This window comes from Cryptomeria japonica, chromosome 3 (genome assembly GCF_030272615.1).
Source record: "Cryptomeria japonica chromosome 3, Sugi_1.0, whole genome shotgun sequence".
NCBI classification, from domain to species: domain Eukaryota; kingdom Viridiplantae; phylum Streptophyta; class Pinopsida; order Cupressales; family Cupressaceae; genus Cryptomeria; species Cryptomeria japonica.
This window is the reverse complement of record NC_081407.1, coordinates 476,595,895-476,616,359: the sequence shown is the minus strand read 5'-3', so window position 1 is coordinate 476,616,359 and position 20,465 is coordinate 476,595,895. Positions and strand designations below refer to the sequence as shown.

At 36.8% G+C, this 20,465-nt stretch overlaps 1 protein-coding gene across 14 annotated transcripts in view; it reads left to right on the top strand.

The window, feature by feature from the left end:
• Window positions 1-6,801: 6,801 nt before the first annotated feature.
• The window catches only part of LOC131029575 (protein DECREASED SIZE EXCLUSION LIMIT 1), a 279,735-nt gene continuing 266,071 nt past the window's right edge, over window positions 6,802-20,465 (top strand). For 5 of the 14 annotated variants that reach the window (XM_057960085.2, XM_057960097.2, XM_057960096.2 and 2 more), the window contains exons 1-8: window positions 6,802-7,233; window positions 7,419-7,486; window positions 8,436-8,498; window positions 8,642-8,919; window positions 9,009-9,071; window positions 9,156-9,224; window positions 9,793-9,894; window positions 10,198-10,466. In XM_057960085.2, the coding sequence (XP_057816068.1) occupies window positions 8,813-8,919; window positions 9,009-9,071; window positions 9,156-9,224; window positions 9,793-9,894; window positions 10,198-10,466 (610 nt within the window). In that variant the 5' untranslated portion in view covers window positions 6,802-7,233; window positions 7,419-7,486; window positions 8,436-8,498; window positions 8,642-8,812. Of the gene's footprint in view, window positions 7,487-8,435; window positions 8,499-8,581; window positions 8,920-9,008; window positions 9,072-9,155; window positions 9,225-9,792; window positions 9,895-10,197; window positions 10,467-20,465 lie in introns of all 14 variants that reach the window. The other 9 variants (XM_057960093.2, XM_057960089.2, XM_057960087.2 and 6 more) reach the window with 9 other exon arrangements.

The following is a 20,465-nucleotide window of genomic DNA, read 5'->3' as shown; positions in this document are numbered from 1 at the left end:
ATGAGGATCACAAAAATGTAAGGAGAGCTCTCAAGGAGCTAGGTAAATAAGAGAACACAAAGTTATACAAGCATATTGTAAAATTAAAAAAAGGATGTTCATGGACACAAAGAGAGAAGAGTGGATACATATAGGGAATAATAACCTAGTTACACTATATTAGAATGAACTGTAATCAAGAAAAGAACAAATGAAGAAAACATAACATCCAGTCAATAGTTTGGATATGCAATATAATTGTATGAGTAGAAGTCAGGAGTTAATGCCCCACTTAGGGTCGCCTTGACAATGGAACTATTTACTTTGCAAGATGTTAAGGGAGGCATTAATAATTGAGGTTTAGGAAATACTCTTGACATGGTTGAACTTTGTGCTAAGTACTTGAAAGGAGGGGTGGAAATCTTATCCCTAACATTGCGAAAATATACAATATAATTAAACATGCGTTTCCAAGAGCTTGGTTTACCAGCTTAGCAATACCTCTTTTAAAGAGTGTGGCTATTAACAACCCTTCCAATTATTAGATCATCATGATCAATCCTTTGTTTACAAAGTTGTTTGGTAGCATGGTTGAGCACAACATTAGCAAGTGGGTAGAATACAAAGAAAAGAGAGAAAAAAGGTAAGAATGTTTCAAAACAAAGCATTCATTAATTGATAATGAAATCACATTCATACATATCATTGGAAAAATTTGGAATGAGAAAGAGGAATCTTATTGCTATTTTGTTGATTTCAAGGCTTTTGACACGGTTCTTAGGAATAAGTTATGGTGTAGAAAGGATGAGATTGAGATCTCAATGCAATTTAGAACAATTGCCTATAGGCTCTATGAAGAGTTATGGGTAAAAATCAAAACTAAAGTAAGTACTTTAGAAAGTTTTAGGAGTTGCATGGGGTTAAGTAAGGATTCCTATTATCTCCTAGTCTTTTTGGCTTATTTATCAACAAACTTAAAGGATGGTTAAATTGAAAGGTGGAGATAACACTCTTTTGGGGAATACGTCATCAAGATTATTTTGTATGTTGATTATTGTATTTGGATTGTTAGGTCTACTCAAGGGTTACAAGAACATTTTTTTACCCTCAAGAAATTTTTGTAAAGATGTGGGTATGCAAGTCAAAACAAGCAAGACAAACATTACGATCTTCTACAATAGAAAGAATAATAATCCCTTTACTTTATTTTGAAAGAACTATTCTACAAGAAGTAACAAAGTATAAATACCAAGTGAGATTGACTTAAAAAATAAGCCTAGCTGTGAAACTTGTAGAAGGAAGAGAAGTTTGGGAGGATGGAGAGTGCTAGCAATACTTTAGTCCTTAAATGGATGTAGATAGACAAAATCCAATAGTGCATGATCACAAGCTAATTCAAGCTAAAAAATTCAGCTCCTTGTGAGATTCTTCTAGTTGAAATAAATTAAATACTTATCGAAGCCATTGCTATGGTGTGATTTTAAGATATCAACAAATTGACTAGATAGAGTTAACTTGCTAACCTAATTTTGCCCCAAAAAATGTATTGAGGGAAAGAAATAAGTCATGAAGCAAAACTATAGGTGGATTAACATATGACACATTCACTTGACTGCTTGCCCTAAAATGAAAAAGAACTAAACACATTTATTGTGGATAAGTTTTCATAAGTCTACATGAGAAGGAGAAAGAAAATATTATAACGAGGAATTGAAATCCACTTCCAACAATAAACAAAAGGACTAATTAGAGGACAGTATCACTTCAAGAGTAAAGATTTTCATAGCTAGTCGAGGACTAACTTCCATCATCTTCAATGTGAATTAAGTAGACAAAAAAAGCCAAATAAGTTATGAGAAACCAAAGTTTGTTTCTTTTACACAACTAAGACTCTGTAAATTGAAAAAACACTTAATCTTAAAATGTAAAGCTTAAATTGACGTAGTCAAGTATACAAATAATTTAATAACAACTATAATTTGAAAAATGAAAATAACTAAGTTTACCCTTTATATGATTATAAATCTTCTATGCATTTTTGTGGCATTCCAACATTATATGAAACTAACTACAAATAGTAGTTTTAGCTGAATACTTGGGCATTAAATATGATTCAATTTTTTTTTAATGATAAAACGATTATGACTCTATGCACTTTGAATCTTCATGTTATACCAAAAAAATGAAAATAAAAGAAAAAAGAAAGATTCTTGTATATTCCATAATATCAAGCAGTCTGTACACAAATCTATAAAGAAAGAAAGAAGAAAGAAGTTATTTTAACGTCCACGAGACTAAATATAGCCTATGGGACAAAACTGCCAACCACACTGGATTATACATTGATTGCCCTCTGCATTTCAACTTTCTTCTTATGCAGCGTGATGATAAGTGCTCTCAGCTTCTCAACAATTCCCTCACTGAAAAGATTGTCCTAAGATTTAGTTGTCCCTGCTGTCCTTGAAAGATTCACATTCTAAAATGAAGTGTCTTTCCATTTCCACTTTACCCGTTGAGTAGAAAATGCATACTCTCTCCTCCCAAACTTCTTTAGGTCTTTTCCAATGACCGGTTTCACTATGGAGCTGGTGAGAATTAGTTCTTAATTGAGCAATAAGGATTTTGGTTCTCCAAGGAATATTGGCCCCTGTGTACGTCTTTTGCTGATAATTACAAGTGGGGTTAAACTCTTCAATATAGTATTTTTTCTTTCTCCCAAGGTTTTTATCCCAAGTGCACTTGTGAAACTTGTCTATAACAAATGCTTTTATCTCCTTGCTATTGGTGGGGCACGCGTTCAAGTAGATATTCCATTTACTTAACCATTTGTTATTTTGTTGCATCCAAGTCTTCTTTCTTTTGTATAGAGTATCATTAAAGATAATCCTAGGACATCAGTCCTCATTCATTCTCTCGATTCTTTTTAAGTAACTTATGAGTCTCGTCATAGCAATAGCCTCAATGGGTGCTAGCCCCACTTCACTCAACATAATCTCATAAGATACTGAATTTTTAAGCTTGAACTTGTTTGTAATCAAACGTTTTTGAATTTTCTCAATTTGTTTCCATTGCAAGACAAAAGTACTGCTGCCCCACACTTCACAGCCATAAAGGACAACCGAAAGCACTAAAAGACCAAAAAGAGTTTGAAAGGTCTTCCAGTCCCATAACTCAGCCTCTCTACACCTATTCTAAAAGGCAAAAAACGCTTTCCACCCTCCCAAAACTCTCTTGTTTATGCACCCTTCCCAACTTAAGTTTTTGTTGAAGTCAATACCAAGGTACTTGTAATCCGTTACTTCTTCAAGTGTATTACCTTCAAAATGGAACACATGCTGGTCATGTTTTCTTTTGGTAGAGAAAATCATCACTTTTGTTTTGCTGGTGTTAACTTGCATCCCCACAGTTCTACAAAATTGCTCCAGGGAGAGTAGGTGTTCCTGTAAACCAATAGCAGACTTAGCAATAATGATAAGGTCATCTGCATGTAAAAGGAGTCTTATGACAAACTTGCCCAAGTGAACACCATCCCCATTTTGTAAGTTTAACCAATCTTTGAGTTTGTCAATGTATAAACCAAAAAGTGTAGGGGGTAGAGGGTAGCCCTGCTTGACCCAATGCCACTCCTAAAAATTTCTGAGATGCCAACCGAAGTTTTGATTTTAACTTTGACCTCTTCATACAACCTATGAACAATTGCCCTGAGATGACTAGGAACTTTGAGTTCCTCCATTTTGTGCCAAAGTTTGTCCCTAGGGATCGTGTCAAATGCTTTTTTGAAATCTACAAAGCAACAAAAGACTTCATCCTTATGATCCCAAACTTTTTCAATGATGTGCCTTAGAGTGACACCATGATCAACTATGGAATGTTTAGCTCTAAAACCAGCTTAACCTTTAGCACGTTTATTGCCTTGTTCTGCCCAATTGTTGATCTTGATCTCTATCATACTCCCAAACAATTTTGCAAATAAAGGATTCATCATAATGGTTCTATAATTAGAGGGATTGTTGATATCACCACTTTTGAAAAGAGGTATTTCTAAGCTAGTAGTCCAATCTGTGGGTAAGCCCCGTTGAATGATACTATTGAAAATATTTGTAATATGAGGAGCAAGGATTTTCATACCCCACTTTAGATATTCCGCTTGAAGCTCAACTAAGTCCTTTGCTTTTCCAATACTCATCTTTTTAATACCCATTTCAATCCCTTGAACAGTGAAAAGCTTAGTGTTAGTGTTGACCAAGGGTGGCGGGTCAACCTGAGAATCTTGCTCATAGAGTTGTCTAGCATAGTCGAACCACTGAGATGCAATAATTGTATTTTCAGTTTGTTTATTTCTTGACTGGAGCTCCTGCCAAAATAGCTTGGGGTTATTTTTCCCAAGGGAAATTAACTCTTCTCTTCTTGTGACCATAAAATCAATTTTTTTCTTTCTTAAAATCTGCTTGTAGGCTTTGTGATTTATTTTATTAGTTTTGGTTTCTTTCATGACCCTTCTAGCTTTTTTGCATTCTTCATCAAACCAAGCATTAACCAGAAAGTAATTTGTATCGGACTTCTTATTCTTAGCTCTCTTGCATCCATTAGGTGCTCCTTGAATAATGTTTGTTAGTTTGGAGCTATGAAGACCATGGAAAGGGATTTTCTTGTTCTTAAGAGACCTCTCTAGAGCCATTTGGAAAGTATCATAGTTTTTTTGAGTTAATAAAATTCTACCTTTTGATAGAGGTTGCTTAATATGAGTAGTTTTCTTCCCAAGCTGTTGCTGTCCAGTCCAAGAAAAACTTAAATAAATCGGTTTATGATCAGATTTCAAATCTCAGTGTTGTTCCCCAACAAGGACTGACTCCATTCTCTCAAAGAGGCCATGTGAACACATAATATAATCCACAACACTTGCCCCATTTTAAGTGTTGCAAGTGAAATTACCAGACTTCAACCATCTAGCCAACCCATTATAAATGACTAAATTAAATGTCCCACATAAAACAAGCAACTACTCCCCAAAAAGATTCCAGCCTTTGCTGTCTTCTGAGACTCTATCCCACTAATGGTCACTTTCTTCTGTAAGCCAAATAGGGTTGCAATTTTCCTTATAACAGAGAATGCTAGCTTGTTCATTTGCAGTTCTAGCATTAAAATCACCTACCAAAAGAACTTCTCCTAGCTGAGAATAGGTTGCAATATCCTTTTTCAACGCTGGAAAAGGGTCTTTGTGGTCAAGCCCCCTACTCTTGTAAATTTTTGACACTTGAAGGGCGAAATAACATGGTGCAATTCTGATGAGATTCCCATTTTCAAAGATTTTAAACCAGAGAAATTGTTTATTTGTGTCTATTTTTTCTAGCTGAACCAAACAACCTTCCTTTTCCCTTACCAAGACCATGATACCACCATGTCCTTTACCATTCCCTGTTGTCTTGTTCCACACTGCCATCTTCAAGTACCCTTCAAACCAAGGTGTCTTGCACCCTTCATGCTCATGAGTTTCAGTGAGAGAAATAATGTATATGTCCCCTGCAATAGGCCCTAAACCAGGTCCACGCCTCTAAGGATATCCTCTACAATTCCAACAAACTAAACTTAAAGAAACCCGGGCAAGCCTTGGTTGCTATTTATTTTGGCATGTGAGACTCAAATTTGAGTCTACCCCCCTGTTAGCCCATAATGACCCTGCTGCTATGTTTTCTGCTGAAGCTTCTATTGTCATTTCTTTGCTACCAACCTATTGTGTCGTTTTAGAGTAGGGCCCAAATGAGGCAATGACCGCTTTGCCATTGTGCAACCATGCTCTTTTACCTTCTTCTCTTGGTGTTATGACTTTAGATATTTCTTCCCTCCTTTCTTCTTGTTGTGTAATTGTTAAATCTTCGTCTAAAAAGAAGCAAGGACCCCTAAGGAGTTGCTTCTTTCTTAAGAACACTTGTTTGTCCTGGATGCATGGTAAAATAATTCTAATAGGTCTTGCCTTTTCCTCGTTAGGCTTACCCATCCTCCAAGCTTGACAGATCTGCCCTTGCCAAAACAACTTGTCTTTGAAAAAGTCGTTTACAAGATCAAGAGTATGTTCATTACTTCCATAGTCTTTTACACCTTTAATAATCAGATTTGCTGCTCTATTTTGTCTTTCTTTGGATTCTTTAACCTGCAAATTGTCAGCCCGAAAGTCTGGTTTTGCTACTTTGGTAGCAACATTATTACCAACTTGTGCCCAAGTTTTGGAACTGCTTGCACCACCCCCATCCTCTCCTACTCTTTCTTTCGTTACAGGCTTGTTTGCTTGGCCAACCAATATCTCTGCGGTTTGAGGTGTTTTAGAACTTTCTATTACATATTCTTTCATGTTGTTCCATTCAGTTTTCATGTTCTGCCATTCAATTTTTCCAACCAAAAGGGTTTCTTGCACCAACACCAGTTGTTCTTTAAAAAGCTTATTGCTTTCTGCTAGAGATTGATTTAATACTGTTAAGGAATGGATTCTGTGATCTCTTTCTTGTGCCTTGAATTCCAGAGCCTCCAACCTCTCCTTGACATTTAAAAGTTCTTGCACATAGAGTTCAGAGGACCAAGTGAGAGGTGTGGTAGTGTGGCTGTAAAAAATAGATTTTGCAAAGTCTTTGTGACGTTTAGGTGTGCTACATCCACATCTCTGCAAAGGGGATTGCTGTATGTGTTGTTTATTGCGGAAAGCCAAAATGTTTTGCTTCTTTGTCTCCTTCTATTTTAAGTGTGCACGTCTGAGTCTTAATATGCCCTGAAATTGTTTGGCATTAACTCAAACCCATTTTCCTGCTTTGAGTGAGGAAGCAATTTTGACTTGGCCTAGATGGTTTGATTCAACCCAACTAGATGTGCTTTGCCCATTTTGTGTGTTTTGCCCATTTTGCATGATATTAGAAGGGTGGTTTTCCATTGCGAGAAGAGGAATAGAAAAAACTGATTGCTCATTTTGCATGATAGTAGAAGAGTGGTTTTCCATTGCAAGAAGAGGAATAGCAAAAAATGAAAAAGCTAAAGAGAGCCCAGCCATATACCTTCGCAGCCTGGTCCGTCACAACCCACGGGAAAGCTGGTGGAAGGAAATGCCCTTGTCTCTAGTCCCACAACTCCACGGACCCTCCGTAGCTTGGCCCGCCACAACCCACAGAAAAACCGAGCCTCTGTGACCAAACGAACCAAAAAAACCTGCCACAACCCATGGGAAAACCGAAACGATGCTATGAGAGCCGCGTATCACCGAAATGACTTAGAGTAATATCTGACTACCTCATATTCTTAAAATTTGAACTTGAATTGACCTCCGTCAAAAAATGTCTATTTACTAAAATCTAAGGGCACATCGGTTAAATTTCATGCCTTTTTCCCTCTTCAAAATTTCTGCAATAAATCATTCTGCGAACATTTCACATAAATTTTTCCTGAACTTGGCTCCACAGGCTATTGATCGAAGCATCCTTAAACTCATATCCATATTGCCTTACGAATGGATAGCAACTATCGGGAGGTATGCTTGCCTTTTTAGTACCACTTCTTCTCTGCAACAATCAAAATAACATAATTAATCACCGACACTTACAAACAGAGGCATGATAATTTATTCCTTTAAAGCTGTGACCTGAGCACAACATATGTCTTGAGAGCAAAAATAAAGAAAAGGTGTTTCTTTTTGCAAATTTCAGTTTATTTAAACTCCTCAAATGCTGGGTGCCACAATGTTGATCTTCTAGCTGTCTTTCGTCAGAAAAACACTGCTTAAAAATAATGTTGAATTTCGTATTAAGTTATGAACTCGGCATCCATGCAGTATTTAGTAGATAAAGAGAAGTGTGAAAAAAGAACATACTTGACTCCGATTAACTATCTGGTTGTCCTTTCACTCTCAATCGTGGATTTCAAACCGTAGCTGTACTTGTTGCCACGCACTTCCCACAGAGGGGACGTCTGTAGGCCTAATAAATCTTTACATGTCATCCTGTTGCTTGTCCTAGGCTCAAGTCGATACATTGGAAAGTGATATTATCCTCAATATTTTCAGTCAGGGCAGAGATGGAACCGTTTCTTTTCATTTTTTAAAGCAATTGATAATTCCCACTGGAGCAGGTCCAACCCGTATTGTTCGTTTCATGGTCGCCAATTAAGATTCAAGAGTATTTTGTAGACCATTAGAAACTCATAAATGATTTTGTTTTCTGTAATTTCGCCATGTATGGCTTCAGTTTTTTGTTTTGTTTCGTTTGCGGCTTCTCACTGAACCGGTGATCATGTCCTTTTCCGATGTGAGATTGAAAAAAGAGAATAATATATTGAATGTCTTTGCAGTACAGGCAACTCTTACTTACTGAATCGACAAATACATGTCATTATGCCCCTAATAAATAAGTGGCCATTCACAAAATTTTATGAAATTCATATGATTGAGTTTAAACTTTATATTGGTGGATATATTTGTTCAGGGATGCAGAGGGTAAGCGAATTATATGGGACCTGCTCTATTAAAAAACTTGGTCATCCTACAGGTATGCATTGCTTTGCTTACCATGCAATTCCATTTGCAAACTTGTATGCCTAACATTTTATATATGTATATCCGTTTTGAAAGTGTTCACAACCGGGCAGCTGGGTTCATTGCAATTGCTACAATTAAATTGTCTATTTGCAGTCTGATATTTTGAGGCAGCTATATGTTGCACATGCTCTTCCAAAAAAGGAAAAGTGATTAAGTGCAATTCTCATAGTGCACAGAAAAGTTATTCACAAGTGCGTAGTCTCTATCATTGGCACCACCATTCTTGTCACGAATTATAGATTTGGTGGGATAATTAACATATAAATGGATACGAAGCGTGTTGCACCGGATCCCATTGCAGTGCTGAGAGGACATCGAGCTTCGGTCACTGCCAGTTGTTTCCATTCCACCAAACCCGTTCTCTTTACAGGGTATGCCCTTAATAAGTGGTCATTCACAAAATATAATGAAATTTATATAGTTGGGCTTAAACTTTATAGTGGTGGATTTATTTATTCAGGGATGCAGAGGGTGAGCTAAGAATATGGGACCTGCTCCGCTACAAAACATTATCATCCTCCAGGTATGTGCCGCGTTGCTTATTTTTGCAATTCCATTTACAAACTTGTATGCTTAACATTTTAATATATGTATATCCATTTGAAAGGGTTCACAGCCCTGCAGCTGGGGTCATTGCTATTGCCACAATTCCTTCATTTGAAAACAAGATCCTCAGGTAAGTTATTTATTTGCATTGTTTTACTATTTTCAGGCAGTTACATGTTGCACTTGTTCTCTATGTTTCATTGTTTCTTCTAAGAGAATTTTAGTTTGAGAGAATTTTAGCTTGTTTTCCCCTTGTTGAGGTAAATTGACCTTCCCATTACATTTTAGAACCAGTATTCCACTTTTGCTGAGAAGCTAGCCACCTCACCTACTTCCATCTGATTAAGGATCTATTGAAAATTTAAATCCTTTCTCATGTACACTATACCCCATTAAGACAGATTACACTTGACGAGGTGAAAGTTATATAATTAGTGTTATGAGTGTCCCACCTACTGCCACAGTTCCACTTTGTGACAAAATTTTCGGTCGTTTTCTGCATTCTCGAGATTGTTACTCATAATAGTTTAACCACCTTGCCACATATCTGCAGAGTTATGGGGCAGTGTATTGCGGTGGGGAATTTGATCTTGGATCACACCCTTATTATTATTATTCCTTTTACCATTAGACCACGAGCCCTTGTATGCATAAATAGTTATATAAACTTAGACATGTTACCCTGTTGCTTGTTCTAGGATCGAGTACATACATTGGAAAGTGATATTATTCAATATTTTCAGTCAGGGCAGAGATGGAACCGTGAAATGCTGGGAATTTGTGGATGGAGCTTTGTCAAGGTACTGCTATAAAATCAAAAGTTATTTCTTTCCATTTTTGAAGCAATGTGTAATTCACACAGGGACAGGTGAACCTAATATAATGGTTTTCATGGTTGCCAATTCAGATTCAAGAGTATTTTGTAGACCAATAGAAACTTATAAATGGTTTTTGTGTTCTATAAGTTCCCAATGCCTGGTTATTGGAAGAAGAAGTTTTTTTTTTTTTTGGTTTGCAGATCTCTTTATGAATCAGTCATCATGTCTTTTTCTAATGTAAGATTATAAAAGAGAATAATGTATTGAATGTATTTTGAAGTGCAGGCAGCCATTACTCACTGTAAAGACAAATGCATACCACTTTTGTAAGCTGGATTTAGTGAAGAATACACTGTGCTCACCTCAAATTGGAGAATCTAAACCTACAAATACATATCAGAATGAAATGGACACAGTAATAGTTCAAGGGATTAATATATCCAATGAAAACAGAGAAAGTTCTCAGAAGTCATCTGACATCCAAGAGGGAATTCATGAGGAGATTTATTCTTTTTCTGGTTGCAGTTCTCATCACTCTTCAATGGCAGATACAGGTAGCCACTGAGTTAAATTGTAGAACTTGAAAATATTATTATGCAAATGTACTTCCTATCTTTTATCTTTATTGTGACACTTGGTGATTACATCTTTTGTTGGCTGAAATATTTATGTAACTAGCAAGGTTAAAAGTTATTAACAAGTCACAGTACATGAATTAGAAGGCACCGGTTCAAATTGTATTAAGCCAGTACTTTCTCTATAGTGAGGAGATCCATTAAAAAATTAGAACACAATGATTTCCGAATCGAATGCAATAATTTGTAGATCTGAGTCAACAACTATTATGCAGCCTAGGTCCCAAGTACCATGGGAAAGATGATAGAGTATATTAGCATAGAAAGGTCCCAAAAACCAAACTGGAACCAAGGACCCTATCAACCTGGAAGATAAGTAATTATGTCTGGCATTGTGAGGCTAGGATCATGAAGATGGCTGGAGATCTAGAACCATGAGAATAACCTTCATTCTGTAATGTCCCCGATTTTGGCCTGGAATTGTTTGTGTTAGATTTTTGGAGAAATAAGGGGAAATTATTTAATTTAATATTATATAAGTTGTCTCATTATATTCATTTAAAAAAACATACATGAGATGACTTTATATTTTATTAAATTAATAAAGTGACTTAAGTATAAAATAAAAATAATTAAAAGTCACTTAAATAGTAAAGTGTACCTACCCGAATCTTCTAGAAGGAATCTTATGATGGGTTATGAAAAGAATAAATAGAAGAAAGTAATTCATGGTTGGGCATTAGTTGTTGTTATCTTCTCTTGTATTGTGGTTGTGGAGCCAAGGGCTGTCCGCAGATTTGGTCTTAGGGAATGAAACCTCCCTTTGATCTGCATGACTGAGGGGGTGAGAGATCCTCCGAAGGGTTGCTTTGAGAGTGAGGGACACTCAGTCCTTCATACTGAGCTAATTGAGTTTGATATCAGTTTTTCATGGAGTACGATTTTTGTGGAAGACTTCAGCTTTGAGGTGGATGAATGGTGATAATAGGGCCTGCACAATTGAAGAGGCTAGGCAAATTTCCTTGAAGCATTTGGGGAAGCTTTGTGTTACTTGCTGGTGAAATATCAGATCTGAAGACACCTTGTTTCAGACCCTCTTACATCACATTTTTACTCACAGGTCATTGTGAATGCATCAATTCAAGGGTTTGGGGACAGCATTATTTTTTGTAGAGTCAGGCGATTCCTATGAAGACAATTTATGGTTGATTTTGTGGAGTATTCGATACTATTCAGTTTGAATCAGAAATCGTGGCAGGCAGCTCCTAACCCACGATTTTACTCATAAGTCATCTATCTAACACCAAATCTCAGTTCTAAAGACAGTGCTCCACTTGTCTAGGAAAGGCGATTATTTCTTGAAGGAAAATAAGGACTTGCAGTCACCACATTAACCATGCATCAGACTTCAGTACAGCAGCAGGGGTGATCTGTCAGGGAGGACAAATTAACATCATTAGAGACTTCCTAGCCGTGACATTGCTTGCTTCTTCTATTCCTCAACCAGGCGATTCTATCAGGTTCACTTTGGCATCAAAATCTCTTAGTATTTATCAGTTGTATGCATGTCTTATTGGCTGTCACGTGTCTTCAGACATTCTGAAGTTCACTGTCAATTATCAAGTGCTTGGCATTCAATTAAGCCATTGTGTAGACATTTTGAAATCATACTATCGTCAATTGTTAAGGAGGAATAAGGTTGCTTTCAGTCTTATATGTGCCATCATGGATTGCATGCCATATGTTTGATCAAATGTCTATAGCTGTAGATGTGCATTCCACCTTTGAAAAGTTATGAATATATATTAGTGGAGTTGGATTGAGTCCGTTATGTAATGTGTTGTTAGTCTAGACAATTAATGTGATCTTTTGCAAGCATCTTTAGTGCTGGAAACAACATTGGATCAGACTATAACTCAGAACAGCAGACCAAGACTTGGTGTGTGAATTGTTTGACAATATTCCTTGTGTTAAAATTTCATCATTTCTACACCTACAAGAACAAGGGATATTACACATTCTTGAGGTAGCTGTTCAAAATTTCAGTCCCCTCAAAGGTATCCCTATCCCATTTCTAGGGCCAAGCTGTCTCGTCTATATAGGGAGGCTGTAGAATGTTTTTTATATGGAAATTTATTAGAAGTAATGACCCTTATTGAGGAGAGTTTTGCCCAACTAACTCACCAGCTTTCAAATTGTAAGAAGAATATACATTTCACATGTTAGTGAGACGGATGACCTTATTGTACCTCTGCAAAAATAACCTTGTTCGCCCTTGTCACTAGCTTTGTTTACCCTATTTTGATCGTTTAGGATGTCATTCATGAAGTCTTTGTGACTTGGATGTGTTTAAACTTTAAAGCCAAATGTATGCTTTCAAATCTCTTTGTTATCATTAAAATGCAGGTACCAATTGAAAACAAAAGAAAATGGAGGATGTCTGTGCTTGAAAAAAAGCATAAAAAATGCCCAAAGCTACAGACATTGCACACCAAAAAGACAAAAAATCAATTTTGTTAGGTTTTGATAAAAATTTGTAGGTGAAGTGGATTTTTCAATGAGTCCACTAGTGCAATGGAACATTAGAAAAAGTCACCTGGGCTAAAGTGCCAAAATGCTCCACCAGTGAGTTGTATCAAGTAACAAGTTCAAAAATCAAAATAAGTTTTAGAAAAAGGAATAAAAGTCATTTTGTTGGAAAAAGTGCATGAAATGGCACTTTTGGTACACATGCCAAAATGCCATTGGTGCTCCACTAGTGTGCCTCTTGGTCATTTGACCTTTAAAACACATTAAAAGAACATATTCTTTCCTTCCATGAGCTGCCTGCTGTAGTGTTTTGTAGCTTCGGGAGATATTTTTCCTTAAATATATTCATTAAAATGCAAGTCGGCCAGGTATTTCCCTAAGAGAAATTAATCAAAGGCAAGTCGGCCTTTCTCATTGTAAAACAAAATATTATTTATTCTAGGTCTGCCCTAGAAAAGAGGTCACATAACTTGCTATATAAAGGAGAAGGTGTCTCCACATTGGATATAATTCAATTACTTCATTCTTACCTCCAACAGAAGTTTTCCATTCCATCTGCAGCAGATCAGACTTCAAGGGGAAGCATATTTATTTGTACTTAGCATCAAGGAGTGATGCTATTATTCATTGTATTAATTTAGCCTTGAGTAAGGCCAGACTTGTAAGCAGATTTCTGCTCTTATTCATTCAATAAATGGAGACATATTTTGCTGGGTTTTTCTCCCTCGAGTAGGAGGGTTTTCCGAGGGTAAAAGTGCCATGTCTATTGTTCATCTGTTGCATATTTTGCTTTATGTTAAATCTAATCCTAAAAACTAACATGGTATCAGAGCGGGTTTAGAAAAGATCTGATCAGATTTGGCTAAGTAGTGGAAGCCTTCAAATTGTGAAGATTTATTTTAGTCTTCTTAAATTCGCCGTATCCATTTTCTGCCATGCTCTCAGTAACAGCTGCATCGAAATCGTGCTATGTAAGGATGTTGGAGATAATGCTCAGATTGTGCATATAGAAGTTGATGGTTTCTTTTGAACGGTGGCTGGTATGTGTAAACTCATATCCATATTGGTGCGGATCTCTCTGAATCGACACTCAACACATATCTTCGGGTGTTTATTTGCCAGTGCTCGGGAATAATCTGAAGGTGTTATTCCGCTATTGGAACTTTGCCAGGAATCACTTAATTGCAATATTACCAGTTGGGAGTAGATATTCTTTTGGCTTTGACAATTTGAAAGGATGGACTGTGAATTACTCATTGGCAGAAGTATCATGCATTGAGGTAGTTCCAAATTCTATTGTCGATTATTATTTGAAACTATCATCTGTGCTATCATAGGCGGGAGAACGGGAATAAAGACAAAAATTGGTCGCTGCCTTTCGTTAATGGGAGGTTTCTTCTATACATGCTGTTGCGGCAGAAACCAGTTTCGAGACCATCCTTGTAGGGAGTTGATATTGAATAGAAGTCGCAATGAATAAAGAAGTGTTAATGGAGATGCCACTACATTCTATCGAGCACTGCAAGCGACATTTAAATGTTTTTTTTTGAGAGACATGTTATGGAGTCATGCTCATTCAGATACACTATCTCTATCACTCCTTAAGAGTGTCGGGCTCTATGAAGGTAATTTTATTATGATTGAAATTTGTGGAGTTGAGCTGTGTTAAAGATCGTCGGCTAATTTCTGTGTTTGAGGGTGTGTGTGTGGCATCTTCATTATTTGCGGACCACTCAGGTTTAATTTTATCACTAGACAACTTTAGAGGTGATGAGGCGCGAATTATTTTGAGGAGAAAATATTCAACTGACATATTTCATATGAGGCGGCTCCTTATATGAAATCCCTATTGAGACATAGCTGAGTCGTGTGATTTTTTTTAGCAGAGGTCATGTTACCATTCATTCATGTGTGTAGTGCGAGTTGTTCCATGCTAGTTGTGAAGATTTTTGAGTGTAGCTTTGACATGAAAGGAGAACTGCAATTGTGTTTGGGTGGAGACTGAATTAATGACTGTGATGATGTCTTGATTCAGTGAGAGGCTTGATTCTATATACGTTGGCTGCATAATGTGTTTGAAATATGAGTTGATCAGATTGTCTTTGTAATCTGTAGTGCAGTTCCAAGAGTAGAAATTGAGTGAAGTCGAAAGGAAGATATATCAGAATCAACAGAGAGAAGTTCTATTATGTATCATTCCTTTAATTGTTCTATCTAATGATATTTGCTAGATAACTACATGCTTCGGGGTAGTTTGATTTCATGAACTATTATTAATCTCTTTTAAAATGCAAGATGGATCAAGGAGCAAAAGATGTTGGATTATTTGAAGATATATTGAAGACCTCATTATATAAGGTGACGATTCTTGGAGATTAGTCAATGAGGAGCAGGAGGCTCTTATGGATATGAATTCATCCCTCGATTACACTCCTGCCATTCAGAGGGAGTCTGACAAACCAACAGAGGCAACCTTGGACGAGGAGGTCAGGAGGTTGATGCTAGTACTTGGAGCTTCAGAGGGAGTCACATCATCATGAAGATTCCTTGTAGTGTATATTTCTCTGAGACGGAGAAATATGAGGTGAAAGCCCTTGTAGTGTATATTTCTCTGAGACGGAGAAATATGAGGTGAAAGCCCTTGCAGTGCATATTTCTCTGCGACAGAGAAATATGAGATGAAAGCCCTTGTAGTGTATATTTCTCTGAGACGGAGAAATATGAGGTGCGAGCCCTTGTTCATCTCTAAGATTGAGATGAGATGTCATGTTGAGAGACTCCATGACGACATTGCGTTGAGAGACTCTGTGATCTACCCTTATACTTGTGTTTCTTTCCACACATGGGAGTAGCCATGGTGGACGTCATGTTGAGAGACTCCATGATGACATAACGTTGAGAGACTCTGTGATGAACACTTGTACATGTGTTTCCTTACATGGGAGTAGCCATTGTGGACGTCATGTTGAGGGACTCCATGACGACATCACGTTGAGAGACTTCGTGATGAACTCTTGTACATCTCTGAGATTGAGATGTGTTTTTTTTAATGGGTGTTGCCATTATGGGCGTCATGTTGGGAAACTCCATGATGAGGATATTTGAAAATACCTCCCTAGCTAAGAGGGAGTGTTAGTGTTTTGTAGCTTCGGGAGATATTTTTCCTTAAATATATTCATCAAAAGGCAAGTCGGCCAGGTATTTCCCTAAGAGAAATTAATCAAAGGCAAGTCGGCCTTTCCCATTGTAAAACAAAATATTATTTATTCTAGGTCGGCCCTAGAAGAGAGGTCACATAATTTGCTGTATAAAGGAGAAGGTGTCTCCACATTTGGATATAATTCAATTACTTCATTCTTACCTCCAATAGAAGTTTTCCATTCCATCTGCAGCAGATCAAACTTCAAGGGGAAGCATATTTATTTGTACTTAGCATCAAGGAGTGATGCTATTATTCATTGTATTAATTCAGTCTTGAGTAAGGCCAGACTTGTAAGCAGATTTCTGCACTTATTCAAATATATGGAGACATATTTTGCTGGGTTTTTCTCCCTTCAGTAGGAGGGTTTTCCCAGGGTAAAAGTGCTGTGTCTATTGTCCATGTGTTGCATATTCTGCTTTATGTTAAATCTAAGCCTAAAACTAACACTTGCACCAGCGGAAACAAACTATAGGATTTTTCAAGAATTGCTTTTCATCATTCTTATTCATTTGGAGCTTGAGGTCTCTTTTTTTTTATAAGGCAGGTGCATTTATGTTGCACAATCATCTAGAAAATAAAGAACTCCATGGGAAGGTGATTAGAGGTAGATTTATTGTTGTTTTTCAAACTTGGTACACAAATAGAGGTGCATGCATCAAGGCAGTTGTGCAAGGTAAATTTTGGGCTGATTTTTCTTTCTTCTTGGGGCATTTATTTTCAGAATTGATTTTCTTGTCCCTCATAATATCTAGTAAGTTATTTCTTAATTGGATTCCATTTCTATTTTTGGGTTTTTGAATCTTAAAACTCTAGTATGCAAATGGGAAATGTTCTTGCTTGTTATTTTATCAAAAATAAAGACAGTGGTGATTACTATAAATGACTAACAAAATGGTAATGCCAAAGGCTGCTCAAATGAAATACCTATACCATGGTGTTCCTCCCTCTATTTTCCTTTAGTGTGATTTAGCAAACATTTAGGGTACCGAAATAGGGCATGTGGATTTGCAAATGAAGGATTTATTAGTGAGAGCCTAGAAGGGTGATACACTTGCCAAGAATTTTTGTTCCTTTGCTATTTTGGAATTATGTCATTCTGTAATGTCCCCAATTTGTGCAGAGTTGTTTCATGAACTTTTGCTCAATTTTTGAGGTTTCCTATAAGCTTCTAGGTGATTTGGGGAGTGTAATGTCCCTTTTTGTAAATGCCCTAGTTTTTGTCCTAAATTCACAAATCCAGAATGAAACAAGGGCAAACATAGTTAGGGATATAATCTTCATTTAAGAAAAAGATGAGATAAGCCTATTTTTTGGAAACCCGCAATGAGATTAGACAACAATGCAGATATAATTCATGAAATACATCCAATTCTAGGGTTAGGATATGTAAAAACCATTATCGACAATCACATGGAAATTCAACCACAACGAGGGTTGAGTTGGAGGACATGATGAGGTGCCCCAAGTATCCTCTACCCTAGGCCCAACAACAAGACCTTATCCTTTGTGACCTCATCTGGTCCTTAACTGATGGTCCTTAACCATCATTATGAGCTAGCGTACTGTTGGTGTGTTTTTTATGCACTCACAACTTAGAATAAAATACCTTTGAGATATCCTATTCTCTCTTGATCAAAATCCTCTAAGTGTTGAACAGATGGCCTATGTGATCACAAAGACGACTCCAAGGTTCCAAATTCAATGTGGTTAGTCTCAGTTGGTTTGTTGTGAAAATGCTAGTAATCTCAAGGGGACTTACACAATTGTCCACGGAGATTAAATTGATTTGAAGATTATGCTTATTCTTTACTTCTCTTTTTTTGGGACGATTTTCGAATAAGTTCTACTTCTACTTGATTTTGAAAAAAAAAAGGCAAAAGATGAGGGTTGAGGAAGATAATTCTAACCCTAAACTATTCCTATGAACTCAAGAGACGAAAATTGCAAATGTGACATTATAACCAATTCTAGCTTCGCCAAATTCAACAACTAAGCAAGAATGGTGCAATCTTTTGCAGAATTCAAAAGATTTTTATACTATCATTCACCAACATTTTGAACAATGAATGGAGTAATAGAAGTTTCTAGGTACTGGTTTAGTGTAATGTCCCCTTTTTTGCTCTAGTTTGTTTTGGGGACTGTTGGCCAATTCCGAGACCCGTTGGTCAGTCAAAGGCAAAATTAGGGTTTCCTATTTCATGGGAGGATGTTTTGGCATTTTTGGTGGCTTGCATGTACAGTTCTGATTTTGGATCCCTTCTGGGTTTTTAGATAGCTTTGTGATGGTGTGACATGCAACTGAATCTGAGGACTTTTCTGAACTTACTATTTTTAGTAAGTGGGGGCAAGGACAACTTACTTTTCTGGGTTTTTCTGGGTTTTCAAAGAGCCTCGCGATGGTGTGTCATGAAAACAAATCTGAAGACTTTTCCGAACTTACTATTTTTAGTAAGTTGTGATGGCTACTCAATATGTGGTTAAATTGCATTTGGACACACTTACTATTTTTAGCAGAGTGCTATTTTTAGTAAGTGACAGTTGCTTCCCTGTTTGTGCCCTAACGGAGTTTGGAGACACTTACTATTTTTAGGGTTTTGAGTTGAGCCAGTGCAGCATAGGCTATTTATGGCTGTCCAGCTTGGCATGATGATCCAGAGATTCAGTTCTACTTTTGGCAGGCAAATTAGATTCAGCTTCTTTAGTTTGATTATATGATCAAATGGACCTACTCATTTATTAATTAAATGACTTAAGTTATTTCTACTTTTTGTGGGCATCCATCTTAATCTTTAAAAATGTGTAAACAAGTGCTTATGTTGGGTGATTCCTTGTTGAGGAAAAATGTTTTATTAAGTGAAATATTAGCTAAGGCATAATGGACGCCTAAGGGAGAAATAAGTTAATTTTGCAATATATTTCACTTATTCATATTGGACGCCTAAGGACGAATAAGTTGATTTTATAATATACTACACTTTATCACGATTACATGTAATTATAGCTAAGTTCGGATTACATGTAATTATAGCTTGCTATGAATATTGGGCAAGACCTATATAATGTAACTTGTGAATAGGGCAAGACCTATATAATTAACTTGTGGATAGGACAAGACCTATTGAATGTAACTTGTATTAAAACGTGTTGGAACTTGGAGCTGACCTATATTAAAATCACTTGTAACGTGAGGGCTATTTCAGTTTTGGCGCCAACCTTAAAGCATTGAATTGTAATTAAATATGTTCTTCATGCAAGTCGACTTGGGAGAATTAAAAGGCTAAGTCTCCTATATATACAAGGCTATCAATCATTGTATGACACAACACACTCAAGCGAATTACTTCTCTAATCTGCAAGTCATCTAAGTATTTAGCGAATCCTTCTAAGAGATCAGCGAATTCTTCTTGAAGACAACAACCATCATCTAGAACTAAGTTACCGGTTCAGGTTCAAAGAACCCGGTACACCGGTACGGCAAAATTTTGAAAAGGGGTTTGGGTTCGTTAGTACAAAAACATGTAAATTTCCACTTGCACATTAGATGAGCCAATGCCACTTGCACTTGCACTATATGTTGGCTCAATTTCCGAGTCACCAAGTGTCAATGCAAGAAGCTGAGAAGCAGGAGCATCCAAATCAGTATGCTCTGGCTCTATATCCCACATCTTCGTTTCCCCTTGTGTGTAGTCACGTCGTTTGTGTGAAAGAAGATGTAGGTTGGAATGCACATATAATAAATTCTCCGCTCTTTTTGATAGCAGCCTATTGCACTTTACTGAGTGGATGAAAGAGTATGTGCTCCAATTTCTTTCTGAAGCAGATGAACTTGCAACGTATGAAGGCAAAGTAACCTATGAAGACAAAGTAAACAATTAAAGTTATACATTAATAAAAATAAAATTACTAGCAACCTATGAAGACAAAGTAAACTATAAATAAACTAAAACTTGTAAATTTAAAATTTTAATTAATTAAACTTACTTGTGATAAAACTTTTATAGCAAGGGGTTGAAGGTGTTGGAAGCATGTGCCATGGAAGTACCACCAGCTATGAGCATCCTTCTTGGATCTATGACGAAGTGCTTCAACACTTAGACCATTCCCATTTGCGAATTCTATGAACTCATTTGTAACAACATCTTGCAAATCATCATCGGGATATAGTCTAAGAAATGCTGCCTTGTACCCATCAGATACTTCTAGATCTCTCCATGGTGGAATCCTTCCTAGTTTATCAAGAAACTGAT